This window comes from Gopherus evgoodei, chromosome 3, assembly GCF_007399415.2.
Source record: "Gopherus evgoodei ecotype Sinaloan lineage chromosome 3, rGopEvg1_v1.p, whole genome shotgun sequence".
Taxonomy (NCBI): domain Eukaryota; kingdom Metazoa; phylum Chordata; order Testudines; family Testudinidae; genus Gopherus; species Gopherus evgoodei.
Window position 1 is genome coordinate 55,055,286 of NC_044324.1, and position 24,642 is coordinate 55,079,927.

At 43.8% G+C, this 24,642-nt stretch overlaps 1 protein-coding gene across 1 annotated transcript in view; it reads left to right on the forward strand.

Annotated features, from left to right (window-relative positions):
- Positions 1-1,503: 1,503 nt before the first annotated feature.
- LRRC1 (leucine rich repeat containing 1) overlaps positions 1,504-24,642 on the forward strand; it is a 133,372-nt gene continuing 110,233 nt past the window's right edge. Inside the window, 1 exon segment of the mRNA XM_030555619.1 lies at positions 1,504-1,846. Coding sequence (XP_030411479.1) covers positions 1,688-1,846 — 159 coding nt within the window. The 5' untranslated portion in view covers positions 1,504-1,687.

A 24,642-nucleotide genomic window follows, 5' to 3' on the forward strand; every position in this document is an offset into this window, starting at 1 on the left:
TTTGCCTAACTGAGGCATGATCCTGCAAAAAGCTATGAACGTAACTTTCCTCACATGGCAATATACAAAAACCTGTAGGAGAACACTTCAACCTCCCTGGCCACACTATAGCAGACCTTAAGGTGGCCATCCTGCAGCAAAAAAAACTTCAGGACCAGACTTCAAAGAGAAACTGCTGAGCTTCCGTTCATCTGCAAATTTGACACCATCAGTTCAGGATTAAACAAAGACTGTGAATGGTTAACCAACTACAGAACCAGTTTCTCCTCCCTTGGTTTTCACATCTCAACTGCTAGAATAGGGCCTCATCCTCCCTGATTGAACTAACCTCATTATCTCTAACTTGCTTGCATATATATACCTGCCCGTTGAAATTTCCACTACATGCGTCTGATGAAGTGGGTATTCACCCAGGAACGCTCATGCACCAAAACGTCTGTTAGTCTATAAGGTGCCACAGGATTCTTTGCTGCTTTTACAGATCCAGGTTAACACGGCTACCCCTCTGATACTTTCCTCACATGAATAGTTCCATGTGTGTAAGTGTTTGAAAGACTAGCCCTTTGTGACAAGAGCTGTGATTACACTCTTTCCACTTTCTGACAATATCAAATGGTGTAGTGACCATGCTCCTTTTTATGGACAAGGTTTCAGACACTGAAGAGCACAGACTCCATCACCTATTAAAAGTAAGAGAGAGTGTGGAAAAAATACAGTTTCAAAGCAATATTAGTGTTTGTACAAACTTCTGTTTATGGGATTTTACTGTCTATATTTACAGAACCCTTCATTTTAATCATCCAATCAATAATTGAATCAATAATACACACCGGGGGTGTGTAATCCCACCTTCAAATTGTTGTGTTTTGCTGGTAGGGTGGGAAAGTTTATCCCGTTTCTTAATGGATAGGAAACTTTGAAGGGTACAGTACTCCCGTGGCCTCTTGCCTCATGTTGTTGCTGCAGCAAGGAGCAGCAGAAGAGGTGCACTGGATTGGTGTCCCAGAGCCTCGAGGTCAGATACTAGACTCAGGAAGGGAGAGGGGGAGGGATCAGGGAGTGATGATGTCAGCCTGGAACGAGAGGGAGGGGGAGAGCGAGTGTTCCGGGTCAGGAAGAGGAATGAAAGGAGGGAGAGAAGAGCAGAGCAGAGCGCCCAGGGACCCGTGCTAACGAGATACAAGTGATTGGAGAGCAGGGTTCCCACAGGAGGCCATAAGAAGGGCTTCCCCCGCTGCTCCTGCTCCTTGGGCTCTCTGGGACTGGTCTGGGGGAAGAGTTGCCTCCTTCTCCAGCAGCGTGTTGGATGCTGGTTCCTGTTGCGGTCTTGCTGCCTCTGCTGGGACTTGCAGTGGGAAGAGGAGCAGCAGGAGGGAGGAAGCTTTGGAACCCGTAGTGGGTTGCTGGCGACGGGGGCGCTTTGGAACCCGGCGGAGGTTGCTAGGAGGGAGGGGGGCGGACGCTTTGGAACCAGGCGCCGGCGGGCGGTGCTAGGGGGGGCTCGCAGCCCGGCGCGGGCTGCTGAGGAAGGAGCGTCGAACCCGGCCGGGCTGCTGGGTGCGCTCCCAGACCCGCTCTTGGCGCGGCCGGTAGTAGCCGGGGAAGGCGGCGGCGGCGGCGGCAGGGAGAGGCGATCCTGCCAGCCCTGCAGCGGCCGGACCCCTCGTGGGCGGCGCTGGCTGCTGCTATGTTTCATTGCATCCCCCTGTGGCGGTGCAACCGTCATGTGGAGTCCATCGATAAGCGGCACTGCTCGCTGCTCTCGGTGCCCGAGGAGATCTACCGCTACAGCCGCAGCCTGGAAGAGCTCCTGCTGGACGCCAATCAGCTCCGCGAGCTGCCTAAGGTGAGCGGGGGAGCAAGGCAAGGTCCAGGGATTAAATTGCCCAGCCGGGTTTATCTGCCTGGGCTGGGGCTCCTCCCCCTCCTCCGCTATTGTTACAGCCTGCTCCAGTCTAGGGTTACAGGTGTCGGCTTCGTGGCGTGGGGCCGCACCAGGTGAGCAGCCCCGGCAGGAGCCCGGGGGCCGGATAACCTCCCTCGGCACCTGTTGAGGCTGAGCGGGGAGAAGTGCTAGTGCTTTGGCTGCTCTCCATGAGCTGTCACAAGCCAGGCTCCCAGGAGGTGTTTGGAAAGGGGCGTGCGTGGGGGCGGCAGCTCAAGAAAGGCCAGTTAAGTCCCCCTTGCCCCCAAGGCTGTGCCCAGGGCCAGCTCTTCTGAAAACCTGCTGCTGCATCCATTCGAGAGCCAGCTGCCTGCTGAAGCAGGCAAGCCGTAAGGCAGAAGCGGATGTACTGGACTCTACCTTGAATCTAAAGCCACTCGCACAGCTGGTGTTTCAAGTACAGCGTGTCCCCCTCCAGGCTTGCAGCAGCGTGCGAGCCATGCGGCTCGGTGGTGGTGGTGGTGGTTGGGTTCCCCTCCCTCCTCACATTAGCGAGATCCACCTGAAACAGTGCAGCGCCTCCCCTATCAGTCCCCCAAGGAGAAACCGCTCGGGGTGGGGAAAGAAGGGTAGCTGCTGCTGCCTTAGCTTGGTGTTCACCCTCCTAGAGTATTTGCTGAGGCTCTTAGTACTAATGACCTAATAAACGTGTTTAACCTCTGGTGTGACTTGGTGCAGTTCACCAATTAAACAAGAACAAACTTGTGATAGCAATGTTTGCCTAGCGAGGGTGTCATCTAAAAAACAAACAACTCCCTTTCCCCTCCATTAAAAATAAAACTGCAATAGAGCATAAGATCCGCTCAACTTTCTTTGGCCTAGAAGAGGAAAGCTTGTAGGAATTAATATAGTCTTAAATCAACAGCACTGCCTGCAATCAACTATTATCTGTCTAATTAAAGGGACATAATAAAGTTTTATTTTTTAAAAGTTAATTACTATTATTGATAGCACCCTAGATAATTGCAAGTGTAGGGGAAATTAAAAAAATGGATTAGTTTACATCACCAGTGTGTGTTTACTTCTGGTACTTTTCTCAGGTCTGCTGTAAATAAACCAAGCAGTTTGGATCTTTCATTCACATTCTGTAACAAATGTCTAAAGTGGCACTCCATTTCGGATCTTGTTAGTGTCAGAACGTGAGTTAAGTGATTTTCAGATACTACATGCTAATATTATGGGTTTAAGTAACACTCTACTCTATCTGAAAAGAAGTGACCAATCCAGATAAACCAAAGGAGTAACTTGATTTATACTTGAATTACTCAAAGCAGCAAAGAGTCTTGTGGCACCTTATAGACTAACAGACGTTTTGGAGCCTGAGCTTTCGTGGGTGAATACCCACTTCGTCGGATGCATGTCTGTGTACACTACAAAGTAAACAGACTGCATTTTACAGCTATGAGGCGGTTAGGTGTTACATAAAAAACTCTTAAATGAGTTGTTGCTGTCCATTTATGTTTAAGCCAACTATCTTCGTTTAAGCTTTTTAAACCAATAGCAATATTTTGATTGATGTTGGTTCTAAATTCTGGGCCTAGGCTTGCTTGATAATGCCCTTTTAGTGTATTATAATGCAACTGGATTATCAAACTATATACTGATTTTGGTAACACTAGTAGCAGAAGAAAATCATAATGTTGGATTAGTTTTTAGTGTTTCACCATGGCTCAGAGTGGTGTGGCCTTTAAGAAAGAATATTTCAAACTCGTAGTGGTGTGGCAGTAGTACAGTACTTGCTGTGGGAGAACTGGGGGGATTAAAGGCCTGAAGCTTGCTGATGTGAATGTCAATGACAACATCTATTCACATCTGTCTTTGTGCTGCGGAGTTATAAGTACACTTTAGCATATTAAAAAAACCTGGCTGGATACAATCTGTAGGGCTGACAAATTCTCTTTTTTTCCCATGATGATGATCTTTCCTTTCTTTTATTCTGCTCCTGGAAACTGAATATGCTTGATTCTTATTTTGTTACACTATGGATTTGCTCCTCCTGTTGGTATGAACTCTGCTAGGTCATCAGTGTTCTGCTTCATTTACAGAAAGTATTCACCAGAACTTTCTGCGTAGTACTTTGCTGGCATAGTTTGTCATGTTTGACAACATTTCTTGTACAACTTCTAACACATTAAAACTTGCTACTAATCTGTTGTGAAACATTAGGTGTTGCTACCATGAGTGTCACAGGAGCATTTTATGATTTTGAAAAAGCTACAGTCCAGAGTAATTTAAATGAGTAACTGTGAAAAAACTTTTTGTGAAAGGTTTAAGGATGGGAAGAGGATTAGCCAGTTGGTAAATTGTGGGTGTGTTTAGTTGTTTGTGGGTGATTGTGTGCTACTTTTTAAGCATTTCAGATGCAAACTTTGGATCCTAGTGAATTGCAGTGGTGAAAATCTAACACTGGAAATGAAATATGCTTAACTGGAAACTGAATTTAATACAGGACAGGATTCTTTGCTGCTTTTACAGATCCAGACTAACACGGTTACCCTTCCGATACTTGAATTTAAGAGGTGGCTGAACTTCGGTTAACTCAGAATTCAGTTAAAACAGCCTATGTAGCTGAACAGAAGCAGATAAACCAGAAAGGTGGAACTTTCAGAGGTGTCCAATATTATTTTTCTGGGATCAGGGGAGTATAATTCATTCTCTGAAAAACAAATGATGATTTTTTAAAAACAAGTTTTGTTACAGGAGCTATGATTGTTTTTTGACTCTTTAGTAATAAGAGTAATTATGAAATGGTAAGGCGTGACTTTGCATAGTGAAACTAGAAGAAGTGTTTCTAACTGAAGGGAATGCCTTATTGGTCCAAGTATCATCTTTTGAAATAATTAGACTCCCTGGAACAACAGGTTTGAATCTTGGCATGCCTGACTCAACTCTCCATCTTTATGAGGTAGATTAATCTAGTTCCACATAACTCAAGCTTGTGTGAGGCCTTTCAGGTATGCAGTGTTTGTTGTAGCTGTGTCGATCCCAGGATATTAGAAAGACAAGATGGATGAGGTAATATCTTTTATTGGACCAACTTCTGATGGTGAGAGAGGCAAGCTTTTGAGCTCAGAAGAGCTCTGTTTAGCACTAAAACTTGTCCCTCTCACCCAGAAGTTGGTCCAACAAAACATTACCTCACTCACCTTGCCTTTTGGATAGGACCTCTCTTAAAGTGTCATCTGCTCTGTGTGGACTGAACACCCTATGACTCTTTGTCAGAGTATGGCTATCTGACCAAAATTTTCTCCCTCTCGACTCCTTCCTTATGCAGTGTACTGTGCTCTCACTGCTTACTGTAACTGCTGTTACTGTGCCTCAGACAGGGCCTTATTTCAGGGATGCAGTGAGAGTGCATGATGGAGTAGTAGATCCTGTTGAGACCTAAGGCTCTGTATAAATGTAAAATCTCTTGGTGCTATAAATGATAGAGGCGGAATGGTCTATGCACTTCTTCTTTCCTGAACAGTGTTGTTGATGTCTGTCAGGTGATTCATACAATATTTTTTCTGTCTGTTCCCTATGAGATCTTCTGCATTCAGCCTGCTTAATGATGGCGTATAAATCCTTCTCTACTCAGTTTATTGGGAGTCCCCCAGGTATAGAAAATAGCTGATGAATAAGAACAGGTATGCTGGGGTTGCAATACAGCAAGAATCGGAGTTAAAAATAAATCTTGGTAGGTAAAAAGATGAATGTGAGAGATTGCATTCTTGTCTGAAGTTTGTGTATGGGTTTTTAGAGGTACTGTATGTGTGTCCAATTCATACAGTTTATGGAAACTGTCATGATATCTATCCTTATGCTGCTTGGCTTTTCAGAAGCATATAAACACATTTTATTAGACTGCCTTTTGTAGTGTCCTATAGACTTTTTTCTCCATTGTTCTACTGTGTGTCATTAACAACTTCTGATAAATGGACTCAGCTAGGGGTAGTGTCTGAATAGATATAAGAAATAACAACGAAGTGTGTGTTATTGTGCTCTTCTAATCTGTTGAGATCAGAGACCAAGTCTCTAAAATTTTCATTACAGCAAATGTTTTTACGGTTGTGCTGTTTGGAATAAAACTGCCTTGGAAGGGTAATGTAAGAACTTAAGTGTGTGTGTGTGTGTATGTATGTATATATATAATAATAGTGGAACTTTACATCGCACACAAGATGCTGTAGTCATCGCTTTATATTAAGAGAAGAGCAAGGCACAAATTTTGCAAAGAATTGGTAAAGGAGCATGTTGTAACTGTCTCTGGCCACGTCCAGACTAGGAATTAAAATCGATTTTAGATACGCAACTTCAGCTACGAGAATAACGTAGCTGAAGTCGAATTTCTAAAATCGAGGTACTCACCAGTCTGGACGGCGCTGCATCGATGTCCGCGGCTCTCCGTGTCGATTCCGGAACTCCGTTCGGATTGATGGAGTTCCGGAATCGATGTAAGCGCGCTCGGGGATCGATACACCGCGTCCAGACTAGATCCCCGATGCCACGGGTTAGTCTGGACGAGGGCTCTGTGCAGTAGATATCATTGAAATTATTGGTGAGGTCTGTTTATGAACTGATGGGACAATATGGACCTAATAGTCACAAATCTTATTTTTATATTGTGCCCTAAACAGATTACAATACTTTTATAAACAAATTCTCATTTTAACACACAAAGCAAAAACTCTTAAACAAGGCTCCCAAAGACCTCCTGAATTCAGCAAAACCCTCCTTAGTCCACTTGAAACTCCTCTTGCTCAGTTCTTGCATTCACTATGACTGCCCAGGAAAAGCTGTTGGAAGTAAGGGGGTCTTGCGACATGCGTTAAAAGTTCATTATGTGAAATGTGCAAGTGAAATCATTGCAGACCACAGAGTGAACTGATGCTGTGACTTACTCTGCAACAACAACACACAAACATTTATGTCCTGGTTAAAATGTCTGTATTTCGGATTGGTTAAAGGGATTTCTTAGGGCAGTTCTCAAGGAACTAAGTAAATGACATACTTGACAGAAATGATTTTGATTGTGCTGCTCAGAGTTGTAGAGGTTGTCAGTAGAGTAAGAAGTTACACTTCTGTAGACAGAATCGTCATGCCACCTGCTACTTCCTTATTAGAGGGCAAAGTCTGCAACTTAGCTTTTGAGGCCTTTTGCTGCCATGCATTAGAGCTGATGTAATTCTGTTGTGCTGAAGGACTGACTGTGGAGAGGCTAGGAAGAGAGCCTTAAGAAGCAGTTTAGTCCGGTGGCTATAACACTGGACTGGACGTCCAGCAGTTTTGAGTGAGTGCTATTCCTAGCTCTGCCACGGACCTGTTGTGTGGTTCTGGGCAAGTAATTTCCTGTCTATTTTCCATCCCGTTCATTGCCAGTCCTGTCTGTTTAAATATTCAGTTCTGTGGGACACATTTTGCACATTACTGTGTTTGTCCAGTGCCTGGAACGATGAGGTCCTGATCTTGGAGCCTGTAGGTGTTTCTGTAACATTGCTATTGATAATACAGGCGGGAAGGAAGCAGTGTTTAGGGAGTGAGATGTAGCCATAGGCTCTCATAAATACGTGGACACACTGGCCAAAATCTCAGTGTCATGCACTGCTATGGTCTAGAGGCTGTGCTGAAAGGCTGGTCCATGCTTTGGCTGAAGGTTGGTGGAATAATTCACACTCACCGTATACAAACTTTTTGTCATTTTGCTTCAGGCAAGGCTGAGAATTTGGCCTCTGTAAGCTTTGCTCTAAGGTGACAGTCACTTTCATAATCTGCCTAAGTGAAATCACAGTAGGACATTCTTAAGTTGAAATGTGTCCACACAGAGACTTACATAGAAATAACAAAAAGATGTGAATTAAACTAGATTTTAGTTAGTTCAGCTCCAGTTTGTGCGTAGGCAAGCTCTGAATGTGTTGCAAGGATTTCTATAGAAAATCATAGATTACGGGGCGCGCGCTCTCTCTCTCTGTCCTACAGCCCATCATGCTGCATTTCCCCGGCAAAACACCTACCCATTCCTGAGTCAGAGCAGTGTCAGGTGGTGAATGCTAGGAATATAAATCAGTGGTGGCAACTTGATGGTTGGTCGTGGTAGCCTTCCATTACTCCACTGAAATTATTTAAAACACAAAAATAGTCATGGAATTTATTTCCCAATGGTCACTGGCTTATTTATAGGTTCTTTGTTTCTAACATGCACTCTACTGTATCTTCTGGTAACTGGTTGCCTAAGAAATCCTTGTAGTGTTGTATAGCATCTTATCTTGATTGGAGAAGACTTTCTTGAGAACCAGCTGAACAGCATAACTTCCCTGTGTGTAAACGAAGATATCTGCTCTTTGTTCACCCAGTCCTTATGTAGTTCAGTCTCGCATAACTCATAGGCTTAAGATTAAAAAGTAAAAGTTGATTTGGTTGATCAAAATCTAAGAGTTAAGAAAAAGAATTTAAAGTCCTCACTGAGTTCCTCTTTTTAACATACAGTATTTGACTGACTATATTTAGTTTTGACTGGAAAAGGACAATGCATGGCCACAACAGTGTTCTTAGTCACTTACAACCTTTTCTTTATAAACCAGGTTTCATTAAACGTATTCCTTCTTTCCTCACCTGCTGGAGGGAGTGGAAATAGTTCTTTATTCTTTCAACTTAATTTATAGTTAGCTATCACTTGCTGTGGTAAAGAAACTAACCCTCACTGAAGAGGAGGGACTTTTTAGAATTATTTTCATTTTTTTTCTTAAATTCTTCTTTCACTCCACATCTGAAGATGCTAGTGGGGTAAGAGACAAATTGAGTAAGCCCACAAAGCTTTTCTGAAAGGAAGCAAATACACATGCTGTGTGATTCACTTCATAAATATATCTATGTTCCTCAAACATGAAAAGGCACACACCAAAAGTTAAAAGCTTTCAAGTCTGAACAGAAGTCTCCAGTCAACTAATGAGTTGCATTTCCCAATCTTGTGTATTGGCCCTTAACTACCGATACACACTTTTATGAACTTGTTTACTTTCCAGCACTTGACCTATTTCAAAGTTTCATTCAAACCAGTCTGAATGTTTAAAAACACATCCTATCAGTGCTGAACTGGTTGGACAGAAGTGCAGGTCCTTCAGAATTTTAGCAAATTTTCAGTTCAGCAGTCATGCCTTGTCATTTTACTTCCAACATTTAATGCAATGAACTGTGACACAAATGCTTCTGTATAGATTTGGGGTAGAAAACTGGGTCGTCTTTTCTAGCTTTTAAAACTGAAGGAGTGAATAGAGGATTACATTTCAGCTTTTCTTCCTGTTTTGCAGACAACCTGTGACCTTTGTATTTGGGATCAGTTATGTTGGCAAGTAACGGAAAGATTCCATAACTTCTCTGAATGGCTTTTCAGTTTTTGTGCTTGTGATGTTCCAGTTTTTCATTAGATCAAGAGAGTTTTCCACAGAGACTGGAACAGGCCTTGTTTACACAGAAAATTAGAATGGCTTAAACCAATGCAAACCTGTGTGTGGATACACTTCATTCATTTTAGAGTGGCTTATTTCAGTTTATCCTGTTGAGAGCAGGTTTAAGCTAAATCGAAATAGCCACTCCTAAAATGAAATGTGTATCCGCATAGGTGTGTGCATTACATTAAATTCACACTTTTAAACTGGTGCAATTCTCTGTGTAGACAAACTCACAGTGGTGTGTGTTCTCCCTTTGTAATCTGTAAAGTCCCACTGAAATGTTTTGTAATTTCTATAGTATATTTAGTACCTCTTTGTAGAGTCCCTGTAAACTGAATGAGTAACTTTTTTTCTTTCCTCCCCTGAAACTGGTGGGTGAACTAAAAACCCCAAATATTCAAATTTCTTGGATCAAATTGGACATTTGCCACAAAATGAGTTTTTGTTTTTGTTTTTTTTTAGTTTTGACTTGGTTTTAGACATTTTTACCTTCTTTCTTTTTTAAATTTGAGCTAAATTAAAAATAAATTATGGTTTCTAAATGAAATTCCAAAGTATTACATTTTGAAAGTATCATAACACATTTCGAAACGTTTTTTGAAAAAATGTTTTCTCTTTTGTTTGTGTTGAATTTGGTGAATGGTTTTTGCCAAATATATGAATAGATTTTTGCCAACCCAAAATTGTATTTTCTGGTGAATAAACTATTTGTTTGAAAAATTTCACCTCGCTCTAGTCCCTGTATTTATAAAGTGTGTGGCATGTCTCGATCAAAATCCTCCTCATTCAGGCTAAAGTGCTATGAAAACTCTTTAAACATAGGTCTTTCCTTCTCTTTAGAATATGAGACACTTGTATACTATTTAGTTATGTGGAAGATGAAGCTTAGCTTCTCCCCTTATGTTATGCACTATAATTATCCTCAGTTATTATGACATATTTCTAAATAATTTTTTTTTAAATTTGTAGAAAAAATGTGCAGCATTTTGAAGTTGTCATGTGGGGAGGAGAGGAGAGAGATCCAGTGGAACATAGTCCAACATGCTACTGGTGGGATTATAAAAACAATTGTGACTAGCATTTCTCTCGGTAGTGTTTAATGATTCTTGCTGTAAATACTATTCTAGAACTAGCACCTGGAAACATTCATGTCAAATGCAATTTTAAATTTACTTGTATTTCAGGCTAGAAATATAGATTATACAACAAATTTCAATACATTCTGTGCATTCTCTTACACAAAATTCAAGTAGCATGCATATGCTCTGTGAAGATAATTGAACTGAAAAAATGTTTTTGTTGTGACCTAACTCAAGTTATATATGATACTAAATTTATATTTTATAAATGTCTCCACTCACTCTCGCTCCCTTTTTAAAGTCTGTAATACACACTTGCACTGACAGTTTAAAATAAATGATGCCTTGCAGAGAAATTGTACTGTGTTATTATGTTAACATAATAGTGTAAGTATACAAGAACACTGTGTGCTGATTGCTCCAAATTGCAGTAGATTACTAGTGCACAATGTTAATTTAAAATGTTGTTTTGTCCTTTTGCTGGTTGAGGCATTAAGAAAATAATTTTGTATTTTTAGTGGATTTATAAACTAACAAATCCCGAAACTGCCAACAAAAGAAGAAAACAAGTTCAGCATAAGTGAATGTTTAGACAGCTTCTGCAGAGCCTGTAAATTCCCTGTTGGTGTGAATCTGGCAAAATACAAATGCTTTCAAAAATCTGGATTTCCTTTGATGTCTTCTGGATTTAATATTTCTTTCCCTTTTATTTTAATTTGGGAGCCCCCTGCCTGCGGTCCTGTAGAGAGAGGCAGTTGCAGTGGCATTTATCTCAGATGGAGGAAGAAAGAGGGCACGTCTCAAAACACAGTGTTCATTATGTTTTACTGTAAAACATGGATTGCTTTAGCAGATTAGTGCATGCCACAAATTCATTAGTGAGAAGAGCGGCTGTCTTGTCCTGCTTAAGGTGGGCTAGGACAGTTTAATTGCAGTCTCAGCAGCACCAGTTGTAATGCTTGATCACTGGCCTCCCCTGCAGCAGCTAAAATAAAATTGTTGTCCCCCCCCCGCCACACACGCGCTGTGATCCAATGTCTGTGGCACCAGATGCTCTTTAATCTTTATTGCTGCTGCTTTGTCTGCATAAAGGAAAAAGTAAATCCTTGCCTACAGGAAAACAAAACGAAGCAACCTTTTCAATGTGTTGTGTTATGGAGAGGGCATGTGAGCAGAGATGCAGCCGCATGTGAACTTTTAAGCCTGGATAAACCCTTGTGCTTTTTTCCTCTGCTTTTGTAAAAGTGAGCTGTAGCAGCATAGTCCTGGACTCAAAACTGGCCAGTTACTGATTCTAGGTCAGGGATGGCATGCCTTTTGAGCACAGCTGCCAAAAACTAAATTGGTGGTGGTGGAGTGCCAAACTTAGTGAGGCTTCAGTTATCCCATTCATTCTCTTTCTTCATTGGCCTCTTTTTTTTTTTTTTTCCCCTCCCTCTCTGCCTTGCTGATTTTGTATCTCAGACTTCAGCGCAGCCGTTGGAGGGAAGAGGGGGGGATGCTGCATTTCTTATGTGTCTCATCAAGCACATCATTTAGTGTGCGTACCAGTAGAATTTGAATCATGAATCTGTGCTTTCTCTTGCCCTGAAATTTGGCTCTTCTCCTTCCCTTCCTTTTAGTGTGAGTTGCACATGTATGTGAAGCTTGAGGAAAAGATAGAATGCACTACATGCTGTCAAGAAGCATGACATTCTTTCATGCATTATTCAACGTCTTAAAATTATGCAATGACTCCCAAAAGATGAAAGCACTATTCTAACTCAGCCATAAAATTTTTGGGGTGGATGTTTGGAAACAGTCCTGACCCATGCTCACCCCTATCCCTCTGCCTTTACCGATGCCCTCTCCAAAAGAAACCACTAGCATGATCCTTTTCACTGTGATAAATATTGTCAGGTGACTCTCTTTTTTTTGTGGGGCATCCACAGACTTGATTCATTGTACAAAAAGGCTACTGGTTCTTTTGGCCATCCGCTGATTTCTGCTGCAGAAATGAGGTCAGCTGGTTATGATGAGGTCCAGTGGTTGTTGGGGTTTTGTATCTCATAGCAGAAGTAGGTAGAGGCCTCAGCTAGATCAAGGCCTTGTTTTGCTAGGCAAACAGTTAAATGACAGTCCATGCCCCCAAAAAGTTATCATACAGTTTTTTTTGTTTGTTTTTTTGTTTGTTTTTTGTTTTGGTCCAGAATAATTGAGAGGAGCAGTGTTTGTCAGATCCTGTTCTGTTCCGTTCTGCACACTTGCTATCCCAGTAAGTAGTGAGAATGCAGTGATTTGCTCACTCGCAGATGGTGAGGCCACTGGGTAGCTGAAAGATCCTGACTTCAGTTATGTAATAGTAACTGGCTTTCTATTATACACACAGCTGCTGCTGACTGTCCTACAGTTCATGAGACTCCAACTGAATTTTTTTCATATTTATACCTGTCTGTTAAGCTTCATAGTTATTTCAAATGCTTAACTTCCTCCAGATGTTTATACCATGGTTAAAGAGACAGTTGCCTGCCTTCTGGTAATCTCTTGAGCTGTCATTTCTCACTCTTCCCACATAGTCCTGCTCAGAGGTCATTGTCTGGGATCAGTGGAGACTATAAACTATCCCAGCATCACCGAGGAAGCCTCTGGTAATCAAACTGGTCTCCTTCCCCAGCTTGCTCTCGCGTTCCCCGAACCCCGAGCAAGCAGGTCTCCTTCCCTGAGGTTTGCTGGGTGGTTCCGGGAACGCGAGAGCAAACCGCGGCGAAGCTGGTCTCCTTTCCCGGTTTGCTCTCGCATTCCCCGAACCCCCGAGCAAGCAGGTCTCCTTCCCTGCGGTTTGCAGGGTGGTTCGGGGAACGCGAGAGCAAACCGCGGCGAAGCTGTTCTCCTTTCCCGGTTTGCTCTCGCGTTCCCGAACCCCCGAGCAAGCAGGTCTCCTTCCCTGCGGTTTGCAGGGTGGTTCCGGGAACGCGAGAGCAAACCGCGGCGAAGCTGGTCTCCTTTCCCGGTTTGCTCTCTCGTTCCCGAACCCCCGAGCAAGCAGGTCTCCTTCCCTGCGGTTTGCAGGGTAGTTCGGGGAACGCGAGAGCAAACCGCGGCGAAGCTGTTCTCCTTTCCCGGTTTGCTCTCTTGTTCTCCGAACCCCGAGCAAGCAGGTCTCCTTCCCTGCGGTTTGCAGGGTAGTTCGGGGAACGCGAGAGCGAACCGCGGCGAAGCTGTTCTCCTTTCCCGGTTTGCTCTCTCGTTCCCCGAACCCCGAGCAAGCAGGTCTCCTTCCCTGCGGTTTGCAAGTAGTTCGGGGAACGCGAGAGCAAACCGCGGCGAAGCTGTTCTCCTTTCCCGGTTTGCTCTCTCGTTCCCGAAACCCCGAGCAAGCAGGTCTTCTTCCCTGCGGTTTGCTGGGTGGTTCCGGGAACGCGAGAGCAAACCGCGGCGAAGCTGGTCTCCTTTCCCAGTTTGCTCTCGCGTTCCCGGAACCCCCGAGCAAGCAGGTCTCCTTCCCTGCGGTTTGCAGGGTGGTTCGGGGAACGCGAGAGCAAACCGCGGCGAAGCTGGTCTCCTTCCCCGGTTTGCTCTCTCGTTCCCGAACCCCCGAGCAAGCACTTAGAGGCTTCTTTGCAACAGTTAACTTGAGGTAGTACACTCAAGTTTCTCCACTTGAGCAAGCCTAGTTTTATTGAAAGCTGCCATACTGCAAAACAGCATGCATAATACACACTGATTGGATTAGCAGTGCAGTGACTGGGTTAACTGGTGGTGACTTATAACAGTGAACTCCTGCATCTCCACTGCATACAAGCTCCAACCAGCCCTCTGCCTCAACTCCCCACCCGCCCAGCAGACCAGCTAGTTTGAGTTCTAAGTACCACTTGAGCTGGAGACTCTTGTGTGTCTGGATGGGAGTCAGGTTATGGGGGCAAAACTTTAGATGTGACTCAGATAGCAAAATGATGCTGTGAAGACAAACCCAGAACAAAAAAGCAGTTGGATATATACAGTATCTGTGCAGCAAAGACAGTAACTAAGGCATGGGCTAATACATTAATGATGTTCTAAAACAGACTATTAATATACTAATATAATATCACTTCTGTGAAACAGTTAGTGATAGGTACTGCCATAGCCATACAATGATTTGATTTCCACATGGGAGGCATCTGTTAACCAAGCAGGTGTTCACAGATGAAACAATTGCTGTTCAATATTAGCAGTATCACTTACATGTTAATTTAGGTTCTTCCGAAGTTTGTCTTTCCAGTGTAAAAAAAAAAAAAAGTTATTTAAACTAAATGTAAGCCATCTAGCTATACTTACTCAAATTTACCACCAGATGGTCTACAAAGTTGATTGAAAAGTCTTCAAGACAGAAATAATCTTGGAGCTTGTTTCTTGGGAAACAGTGAAGTCCCATGGTAGTTTGAGATGAGGCCTTATCCTTTTCATAGAGGATGCTGGTAATCGATCAGTGGGTGATTACTTTACTTTACTGCTTTAGGCCCAACTGCCCTCTATGTAGGGGAAGGTCAGCCTCTTATCTTTGGTTGTGACGCATCCTACATCCATGAATGCTGGCTTGAGGCTTTCTTGCCTTCCTTTTATTTTGCTCCTGAGATATATATTGACTGGCAGGAGACTTTCTCCTCCTGGACATATCTTGGGAAAGTGGAGAATTGCCAGGTGTCATTCAGTTGTTCTTTCAGCCATGCAGATACACAGGTAGTCTGTAAACTGACTTTTAAGAAGAACGAGTCTAACTTTCAGACTGTTGATTCATTTTTATCTGAACTTGAAGAGACTTTTTTCAACAGAATTTAAATTACTCATTAAGCTTTTTACTGGCCTTTACGGGTTTGGCAGTCTTTTGCTGTAAAAGTTCGTTTAATGTTTTTCAGTTTAGTTTCTGCTCTTGGAATAAGCTCCAAAACTAGTTTCAAATCTGAGGTTAGGTTGGACATGGTAAGTGCAGTTGGCACAGCTCCCCACACTTTTAGAACTTAAAATTCAAGAATAACTACTCTATCGAGGATTACTAGTTAATATTTATTTTCTTACTAGGACAAATAAGCACTTGAAATGACATTATCCTTGTATATTCTACAGATAAAATTATGCTTTTAGCAAAGCTAATCAATGGCATAGATTGCTTAGTATATGAATATCTACACAAAGAACCAGTCTCACTGTCTGTCATATTTTTAAATGTATGTAATCCTCTTTGACTTAAAATTGAAGGTTAGTAATCTTGAAAAACATATACCATTTATTAAAATTATATTTAGGTGGACTCTTCAGCCCATAATGTATGTAGGCTTATAAAGTTAGTCTGAATTTCTGCATGCAGTGTAATTTGTAACTGTATGTGCAGTGTTCTGAAACAGTCCATGCTGATTGTTTTCTTCTGTGAAAATTGTGTCTTAAGGTAAAGATTTATTTAATTAAACTTTACATTTGAGCTGACTGCTGGCATGACATCACTTGTGATGCCAGCAATAGAGGACTCCAATGTCCAATAAAAAACGTCTAAAGTAAACCCACTGTAACAGTTACTTCCCTCTTCTGATTATTTTAACATTCTTACTCCTAAGGGAGTTCTTTGCCTCTACGCATGCGCAGAATGTATGTCCCCCACAGATTTCTTTGCTTCACCACAGAAAAATGACTTTCTGATGGGGAAGCAAAGGGAAGCCGTAAGAGCAGTCATATGACCCTCCTCAGCAGTATGTTTCGGGTGCCCAGGGCAGCTGGCAGAGAGGTAAATCACTGTGGAGCAGGGGGCAGGACTGGAGAAGACCTGGCTGGTGGCTCCTATCCTGCACCGCGCTCACCTGCTAGTCCCAGCTGGGCTAAGAAGGACGGGACTTCCTTTTCCCCTGCATGGCATCTGGGGCCATGTCAGACCCACCACCAGATTTCACCCCAGGCTGTAGGAAGCTCTGCAAATTCTCTTCTCTCCCCCTGCCCCCCACCAAATCTCCTTGTGCTTCTGCACCCATCGCTCCTCAGCTGCAGGGGGAGGGATCACTGTTCAGGGAGTTGCTCCCGCATCCACCAAACCCCTGTATATCCAGACCCCTTCGTACCCAGACCCTCCCGCCGAGCCTGATCCTCTCTCACGCAGAACTCCCCGAATGAGCCCCACTTCCCTTGCATCTGGACCACCTTGACAAGCCACCCGCACCCAGATTCCCACCCTATCGAATCCCAACTGTCTCTGCCCCCACACCCAGACACTCTCCCACCCACTGAGCCTCAACCTCCTTCACCTGGACCACCCTGCAGAGTCCCATTATCATTGCACCCAGAACCCCCCAATAAGCGCCTGTGCATCCAGATCCTGTACTGAGTTGCCCTCACCCAGATTGCCCCACACAGAGTCCTCTCAACCCACACCTGGACCCCGGCCCCCCAAGCTCCTCGACATTTGGATCCTGCATTATTGAGCCTATCTGCCCATATCGGGTGCACCTGGCACAGAGAGGCAGGGCCCTGGGGTATTTCTGAGGCAGGCTCGGCTCTTGTTCTGTGTCCGGGTTGGGTGCAGCCTCTCCGCTGAGTCCATGTCCGGGAGGAGCCGCACAGTGATCTCCCATCTCTGTGCAGCCAGTGGCCTGTGCTCCCAAATGCCGTGCTGGAGCCTCAATATTTATTTGATAAATACAATTTGCAGTATTTTGCAGACGTTTTTAAAATATTGTGCGCAGAATTTTTAATTTTTTGGTGAAGAATGCCCTCAGGAGTAAATCATTCTGCAGTCTGATTTCCATCATCTGCATTCAAAGTGATGCTCTCTCTTTCACACTTTATCCCTTCAATGATATGTTAAAACTGTGCTGCATATCACTGTTTGTTTGGAAGAGGATTTATATCTCCCCCCCCCCCCCCGCCCAGCTTCAGCCCCATAGCAAGCTGATGCAATGTTCTTAGTTACAACTGCAAAAAATGTAAGCTATGCCAGATGTTTTACCATCCTAGTACAAAGGTGCTCATACGGGTTATACAAAATGTTCACAGCATAGATATGGTATGACAAACATGCATTTAAAGGTATCTGTAATCTCAAAGATTGTGAGATAATTTGGAACAAATGCCTTTCCTTTTAGCTGTCTCTTCAGAGAGTTCACCAAGACTTCCTTTGGCTTCTGCCTGTTTGCCCAGAGAAAAATTTGTGGTGTGACAATGAGTTTCAAATCTTCCTTTTTCTGGGGCAGCCCAAGAGAAGAATAAAATAGTTTGAAAGAAAATGATTTTAATCAGTGTCCTTATAATTACAGAAACATGAACTGCAAATAGAAGTTTACTCAGAACCTGAAGGCTTTTCTCGTTTTGGTGGCTTTCATACTTTGGTGTTAAAAATTGTTGCCTAAAATTAAGCTTCTAAGTAAGTGGCCTGAAAATAAGTGTGCATTTATTAGCATAAATAAAGGCCTTCATTTAAAAAAATTCTTGTTCAGATTGTTTCTCAATTTACTGTACATGAGGCTTTTTATTCTCAAAATTTTCTTCCTAAATCTGTAACTCCTAAATGCCTATTTTTCCTTTTTAAAGCTGTAGCTGCCTTAAGACAGGGAAAGTTATGACCTCTGTTAAGTTATTCTGTGCTTTGGTACTTTAATTATAGGCACTATATGAAATAGTAAGTAAAATAAAAGTTCTAGTGACTTTCAGATATCCCCAGCAATATGTTTATTTCTTGGATTTGAAATTCCAGGCTTTATTATCTGAAAAAAAGTTGACACCAGAGCTATGTTGTGTATAAAATGCTTAAGGGACTGTTTGAAAATAAACTTTTAACTGCTTTCCTCCCACCCCACCTCCCTTCAAATAAGGCTTCAGTTTTCATCAGATACAACACTGAGCTTGCAACTTGTTTATAGTCTCTTCATGACAACTTACTGGGGATATAACCGTTGACATTTCTTGAAAATCAGGCTCTAAGGACCTTTCTGAGCATGCTGCTAGTGGTGGCCTTCCTGAAGGAAGATGTTGCTTGTGATGTTAAGCATTTTGGTCAATCTGCTGAGTCAAAGGGAGATTATAAACTGACTTTCCCATGGCTTCAGTGTGGTTGTATCCTTGAAAAGAACACTTAAAGCAGCTTAGCTTCAAGAGTGTTCTTTAGCCTTCCATTATCTATGGCCTTGGCTACACTTGCAGGTGTGCAGCGCTGGGAGTTACAGCTGTCTTCATACAGCTATGTAGGGAAAGCGCTGCAGTGTGTCCACACTGACAGCTACCAGCGCTGCAGTGTGGCCACGTTTGCAGCATTTGCAGTGGTGTTGGGAGTGGTGCATTATGGGCAGCTATCCCACAGAGCACCTCGTCCAATTTTGGCGCAGTGGGTTGTGGGAAGGGGGCTGAGGGTGCAGGTCATTCTGCTTCCTGTCCCAACGCCCCTGATGCATCGCTTCACATCCCAGCAATCCCTGTTTTTCCGTCCACGTTTGGCGCCATCTTGACTCTCTCAACGGTTTCTGTGCAGCCCAATTTCAGTGGGAAATGGAGCCCGAACTGCTGATGAGTATGCTGATGAGTCTCGCCAGCACATCACGTTTGGCAGTTGAGCTATTCCTTATGATCCAAAGTGATGAGGAGGCAGACGATGATAGCGAGTCGCCTGACGCGTATGACACTAAATTGCTGCTGGCATTCACGGAAATGCTCAGCACCGTGGAACGCCGCTTTTGGGCTCAGGGAAACAAGCACTGAGTGGTGGAATCACATCGTCATGGAAGTCTGGGATGACGAGCAGTGGCTGCAGAACTTTCGGATGAGAAGCCACTTTCCTGGGAGTGTGTTCTGAGCTCGCCCCCACCCTGCGACACAAGGACACGAGATTGAGAGCTGCCTTGCCGGTGGAGAAGCGGGTGGCTATTGCAATCTGGATGCTGGCAACTCCAGACAGCTACCGATTGGTCAGGAACCAGTTTTTGGAGTGGGAAAGTCGACCATTGGGATTGTTTTGATGCAAGTTTGCAGGGCCCTTAATCGCATCCTGCTAAGAAGAACCGTGACTCTGGGGAACATGCAAGACGTTGTGGATGGTTTTGCAAAAATGGGTTTCCCTAACTGTGGAGGGGCAATAGATGGGATGCATATTCCTATTTTGGCACCACCCCACCTAGCATCCGAGTGCGTTAATTGGAAGGGGTATTTCTCTATGGTTCTCCAGGTGCTTGTGGATCACCGTAGGCGTTTCATTGACATTAACACAGGCTGGCCTGGAAAGGTGCATGATGCACGCATCTTTCGGAACACTGGCCTGTTCCGGAAGCTGCAGGCAGGGACTTTTTTCCCAGACCGGAAGATCGCAGTAGCGGACGTTGAAATGCCCATTGTGATCCTTGGAGACCCCACTTACCTGTTAATGCTTTGGCTCATGAAACCGTATACAGGGAAGCTTGACAGGAGCAAGGACCGGTTCAACTACAGGCTGAGCTGGTGCCGAATGATTGTGGAGTGTGCTTTTGGCCGTTTAAAGGGGCGCTGGAGATCTCTGTATGGGAAGCTAGACTTGGGGGGGAAAGCAGCATCCCTGCGGTTATATCCGCGTGCTGTACCCTCCATAATATTTGTGAAGGGAAGGGTGAAACATTCAGTCAGGCATGGACCTCTGAGGTTCAACGCCTGGAGGCTGAATGTGCACAGCCAAAGAGCAGGGCTATTAGAGAGGCCCAGCACAGGGCTACAAGGATTAGGGATGCCTTGAGGGAGGAATTTGAGGCTGAAAACCAACAGAAATGTTTGGTGCCTTGTATGAGAGTGAAGTGCAGTGGTTACAATGTTAGTAGGAATCTGTTTTTCCTAAGCTGATTTGCAGTGCCTGGTTCTTTCCTGGGCTAGGGTATCTTTTTACTTTCTGCAATAATAAAGTGTGTTTTCAAAGCCAAGAATTCATTTATTGAAAAGAAAATAACTTTCTTGACAGACACACAACATTTTGGGAACCTAAAAGGGCAGGGGGGTATGGTGGGGAACTGTACAGTCACAGGTTTGAATATGTCCTGTCTGGAGTGCTGTGCAATGACTGCTGCACTTCAGGATGCCTATACTGCATGGTGATGGGGGTTGAGTGCAGAAGGTAAGGGTCATAGTTCTCAGGGCTGGTTGGTGAACGTACAGGTGTTGGAGGCAGCTGGTGGTGGTGGTAAGAACCTGGATGCTGGGGAAGGGGGTTTTGAGCTGACATTGGGGCACAAGTGAAAGAGCTTTGGCACGGTGGGGGGGCCGGCATGGTAGTGCTCTGCCTGAATGTCTACGAGCGCCTGGATAGAGTCCGCTTGGCGCGCCAGGATGCTTATCAGCTGCTTTGTGCTTTTCTTCCTGGCTGCTGTGTTTCTCTGGCGGATCCTGCTTTCCCTCCAGTCCTGCAGTTTTTGATTCTCTGTGGCAGAGTGATCCATAACTGCTTGCAGCAGGTTGTCTTTGCTTTTTCGCAGCTTCGTCTGGAGATTTTGAAGTCTTTCAGCTGTTGATAACATGGGCATCTGAGAAATCAAGGTTGCCTGTAGAAAGGCAAAAAAGGCAACAGTTAACAGAGGCAGCATTGTTTATATCTCAGACAGTTATTCCCACACAGTGAAGGAGTTTACAGTCTTCACAATAGCATAATTTTCCCATGCCAAAGAGAGCGCACATAACCCACAGGAGCCCTGAAATGGTGAGTAAGGGAGAATGATTGCTTCTGGGCTGTACTGGGGTTTCTGTGCATTGGGGAAAGCAAACAGCTGCAGGGGGCACCTACATTGAACAGTCTTCCAACATTTTCCACAGGAGTTGATCCTGCAAGATGTCTCGCTGCTGTGGGTCACCTGGGAAGAGCGAGAGGGTCTTCTACAGCAATGTGGATTCTGCCCTGGCCCCTATGCAGCTTGCTTGTGGGCAGCAATGGTCCCCCCACCCCTCGCGGCACAGTGGCGTGGATGCGTTAGCCTGACTGGGACAAGGACCACAGTGGCTCTCCCAATAAACTTACACAAGCGAATTGCCCATGGTCTGGCTGAAACTTTTGAAGAGATTACCGAGGCCAATTACCGCTACGTGATAGACCACATCAATGGGCTATTCCACATCTATGCATGCATGCATGCAGCCCCAACCCTCCCTCCTCTCCCGAAACAGTTCCATCCTGAAAATACAAGCCGCTTACCGGGAACCCACTCCTCTGCTTGTCCTTCACCAAGTACCGGCTGCTGCGACTGGCTGCCTTCCTCCTGGCTTGAGAAGAGCTCCTGGCTGCATGCTTCCTGGGACTCTGGGGTGTCTCCCTCAATCCTAGTACCCTCACTCTCGGTTTCCTCCTCCCCTGCCCTTCCTCTTCCACCCCACCCCCCCTGCTCTGAAGTGTCCATCGTGGTCCTCGGATTGGTGGTGGGGTCACCCCCAAGTATTGCGTCCAGCTCTTTGTAAAAATGGCAGGTCGTGGGGGCAGCACCAGAGCGGCGGTTTCCCTCATGGGCTTTGCAATAGGCACTCTGCAGCTCCTTCACTTTAACCCTGCACTGCAGCATGTCCCAGTCATGGCCCCTTTCGAGCATGGCCCTTGATATCTGCCCCTAGGTATCGTAATTCCTACAGCTAGAGTGCAGCTGGGACTGCACAGCTTCCTCCTCCCAAACACTGATGAGGTCCAGCAACTCACCATTGCTCCAAGCTGGGGCTCGTTTGGCGCGTGGAGGCATGGTCACCTGGAAAGATTCACTGATTGCACTCCACATCTGGCTGAGCAAACAGGAAGGGGATTTTTAAAATTCCTGGGGCATTTAAAGGGTGGGTCACCTGAGGCCAGGGCAGTAGAGTTCGAACTGATGAGCAGAGTGGCTGAACAGACATTCTGGGATACTTTGGAATACTTCTGGAGGCCAATAACAGCGCTTTTGTGGCCACACTGATAGAGCAGCGCTGCATCACCAGCGCTGCAGTTGTTATTCCTCAGGCAGAGGTAGAGTACAGCCAGTGCTGTATCCAGGGAAATACATTGCTGGATGTGCCTTGCAAGTGTGGACGGTGTGTTAGTTGCAGCGCTGTAAAGCCACCACCAGCACTGCAACTCTCCAGTGTAGCCAAGCCCTATGTTTTGTTACTATCTCTTGCTTTCACCTGCTCCTTATTGTTGTTCAGGTAAGGGATTGAAATATTAAAGCAGGATTCTAGTGCGTTAATGCTCTGTTTTCTTGCAGGAAGGTAGTAGTCATAAAAATCCAGCTGTGTGTGTGGGGGGAAGGGGGGACGGGGGGCAAGTTGCCCAGCAGAGAAGTTGAAGTTTCATCAATCCTTGTTAGAGACTGACTTTATTTATGTTTTGGTTTGCTTGTTTCCAGATTCAGGAGGACCAATTATAATGTTTGCCATAAAAGATGTCATTAAGGAGTGAATGTCTGGTGTATAATTTTTTTTGTCACGAACATTATAAGGATAAAAATTGATTTACAAGGTCTTAACGTATGGACTGTAGCTAGTCAGTGTCACAAGTGATCCTCCCCACTTCCTTTGCAGCAAAATGAATAGTATTAGCATTGAGCTTTGAAGTGTTCCTCCTAATATATGTCACTACAACACAATGCTGAGCAAAATGGATAATGTTCCCTTTCTTTTTTTTTTAAACTGAGAATTCTTTCACTAAGGAAGCTGTATTTAAAAACTGTTGCCAAAACACATGCAAAGAAATTGGATCTACAGTCAAAACCATGCTGTTGCAGCATATTGTGAATGCTGGGTAGACACTGTGGTCTGGCCCCGATTCAAATATCAAGAAATTATTATGTTGCACTTAGGTTCCTACCAGAGAGCTTTGTGAATAGAGTCAGACCATTATGGTAATTTAGTAATGAGCCAGGTCTATCACATTACATGTAGCAAATATTTAAAGCAATATGCTCTCTTGATGAGTGTTACGTGCACGTGTGTATAGGTATATAGATATTTTAACTAGTAAATACTGCTGTTTTGGCCACTAACAAACAATTGGCAGAAGTAGGGGTATCTCATAGACTACCTTAAGGCTTCAGTGAGCATTGACAGTGTAGCTCTTGCTTAACTATAAATAGACATTATCTGAAATTGGAGTAGAATCCACTAAAATTGGAACTGAAAAATGATTTAGGCCTGTATAAAAATGGTTACAACTTTAAAACTGTGTTTTCACATTTGTATAGTTTATCATGTATCTGAATATTGGTGTTGCATCTTCAACTGGTGCGTAAAATGGAAATATAGTTCTTAGAGAATTTTAAATGTATTGAATTTAGTTCACTTTGGGAATAGTAACCTGGCTAAATATCTTGTTACGTGTTCCAGTTTATCTGGTCATATTTGGTCCTTATTCGTTTTTATGTGGTGTTTGCAATATATATTGCAGATGTGTACATGCAATAAACACTGTGTGGATGAGGAGTTCTCAGATGTTCCTAGTGTACACTATATATTAATAGCATCTTGTGAACCATCTCCTCTTCCATATGTAATTGTGTGCACCATATCCCTTCCCATTTTCTGTAAAATCCCCCCATAACATGTAACTTGGCACCTTGGAGTCAAGTGATATCAATATAGTTTTTGTTTTAGTCCTTCATTGTTGCACAGTTGTATTTCAAGGAAGTTCCGGATGTTTCTTGGTTTCCCAGTGAGTAATAAAAGGTCAGTTTTATTAGTAATGAGTCTAGTATTGTCAACCTTGAGGGTTAAAAAATATATGTCAACCCCCCCTAAAAATTAGATTTAAAAAAATAAAAATTGGGGCTTTTTTATTTGCCATCTGTGGGTGTGTTTTTTATTTTTTATTTTTATTTTTTTGATCTTTTAGAAAACACTTGGTCCATGTTTTCACTGCAGCCATTAGGGCTAGAAAATCTTCTAAATGAAAGCTGAGATTCTTGCGTAATCACTTGAGTCCAGGAGCTGAGTCTTAAACAAAAACAAACCCGTCCAAATCTAAATATCATAAGACTTGCAATAAAATTTTGAGTTGGCAACACTGTTCTTTCTTTTGTAACACCTTCTTCTGAAAAGCAGTTTTCAAAGTAGAAAATTGTGATATCCAAGTCCATAGCTATCACAAGATAGTCGTAGAGATGATGTTTTATTGACTTGTGTGAGTACAATATTTCTCTACAGTATTAAAACTATGGGAATGGAACTTGCAGGCTTTCTGGAGTAGTGAGTTCTCTTTGTGCTCGAACCATCATAATTGGAACATGTATATCTGTGTATGCAA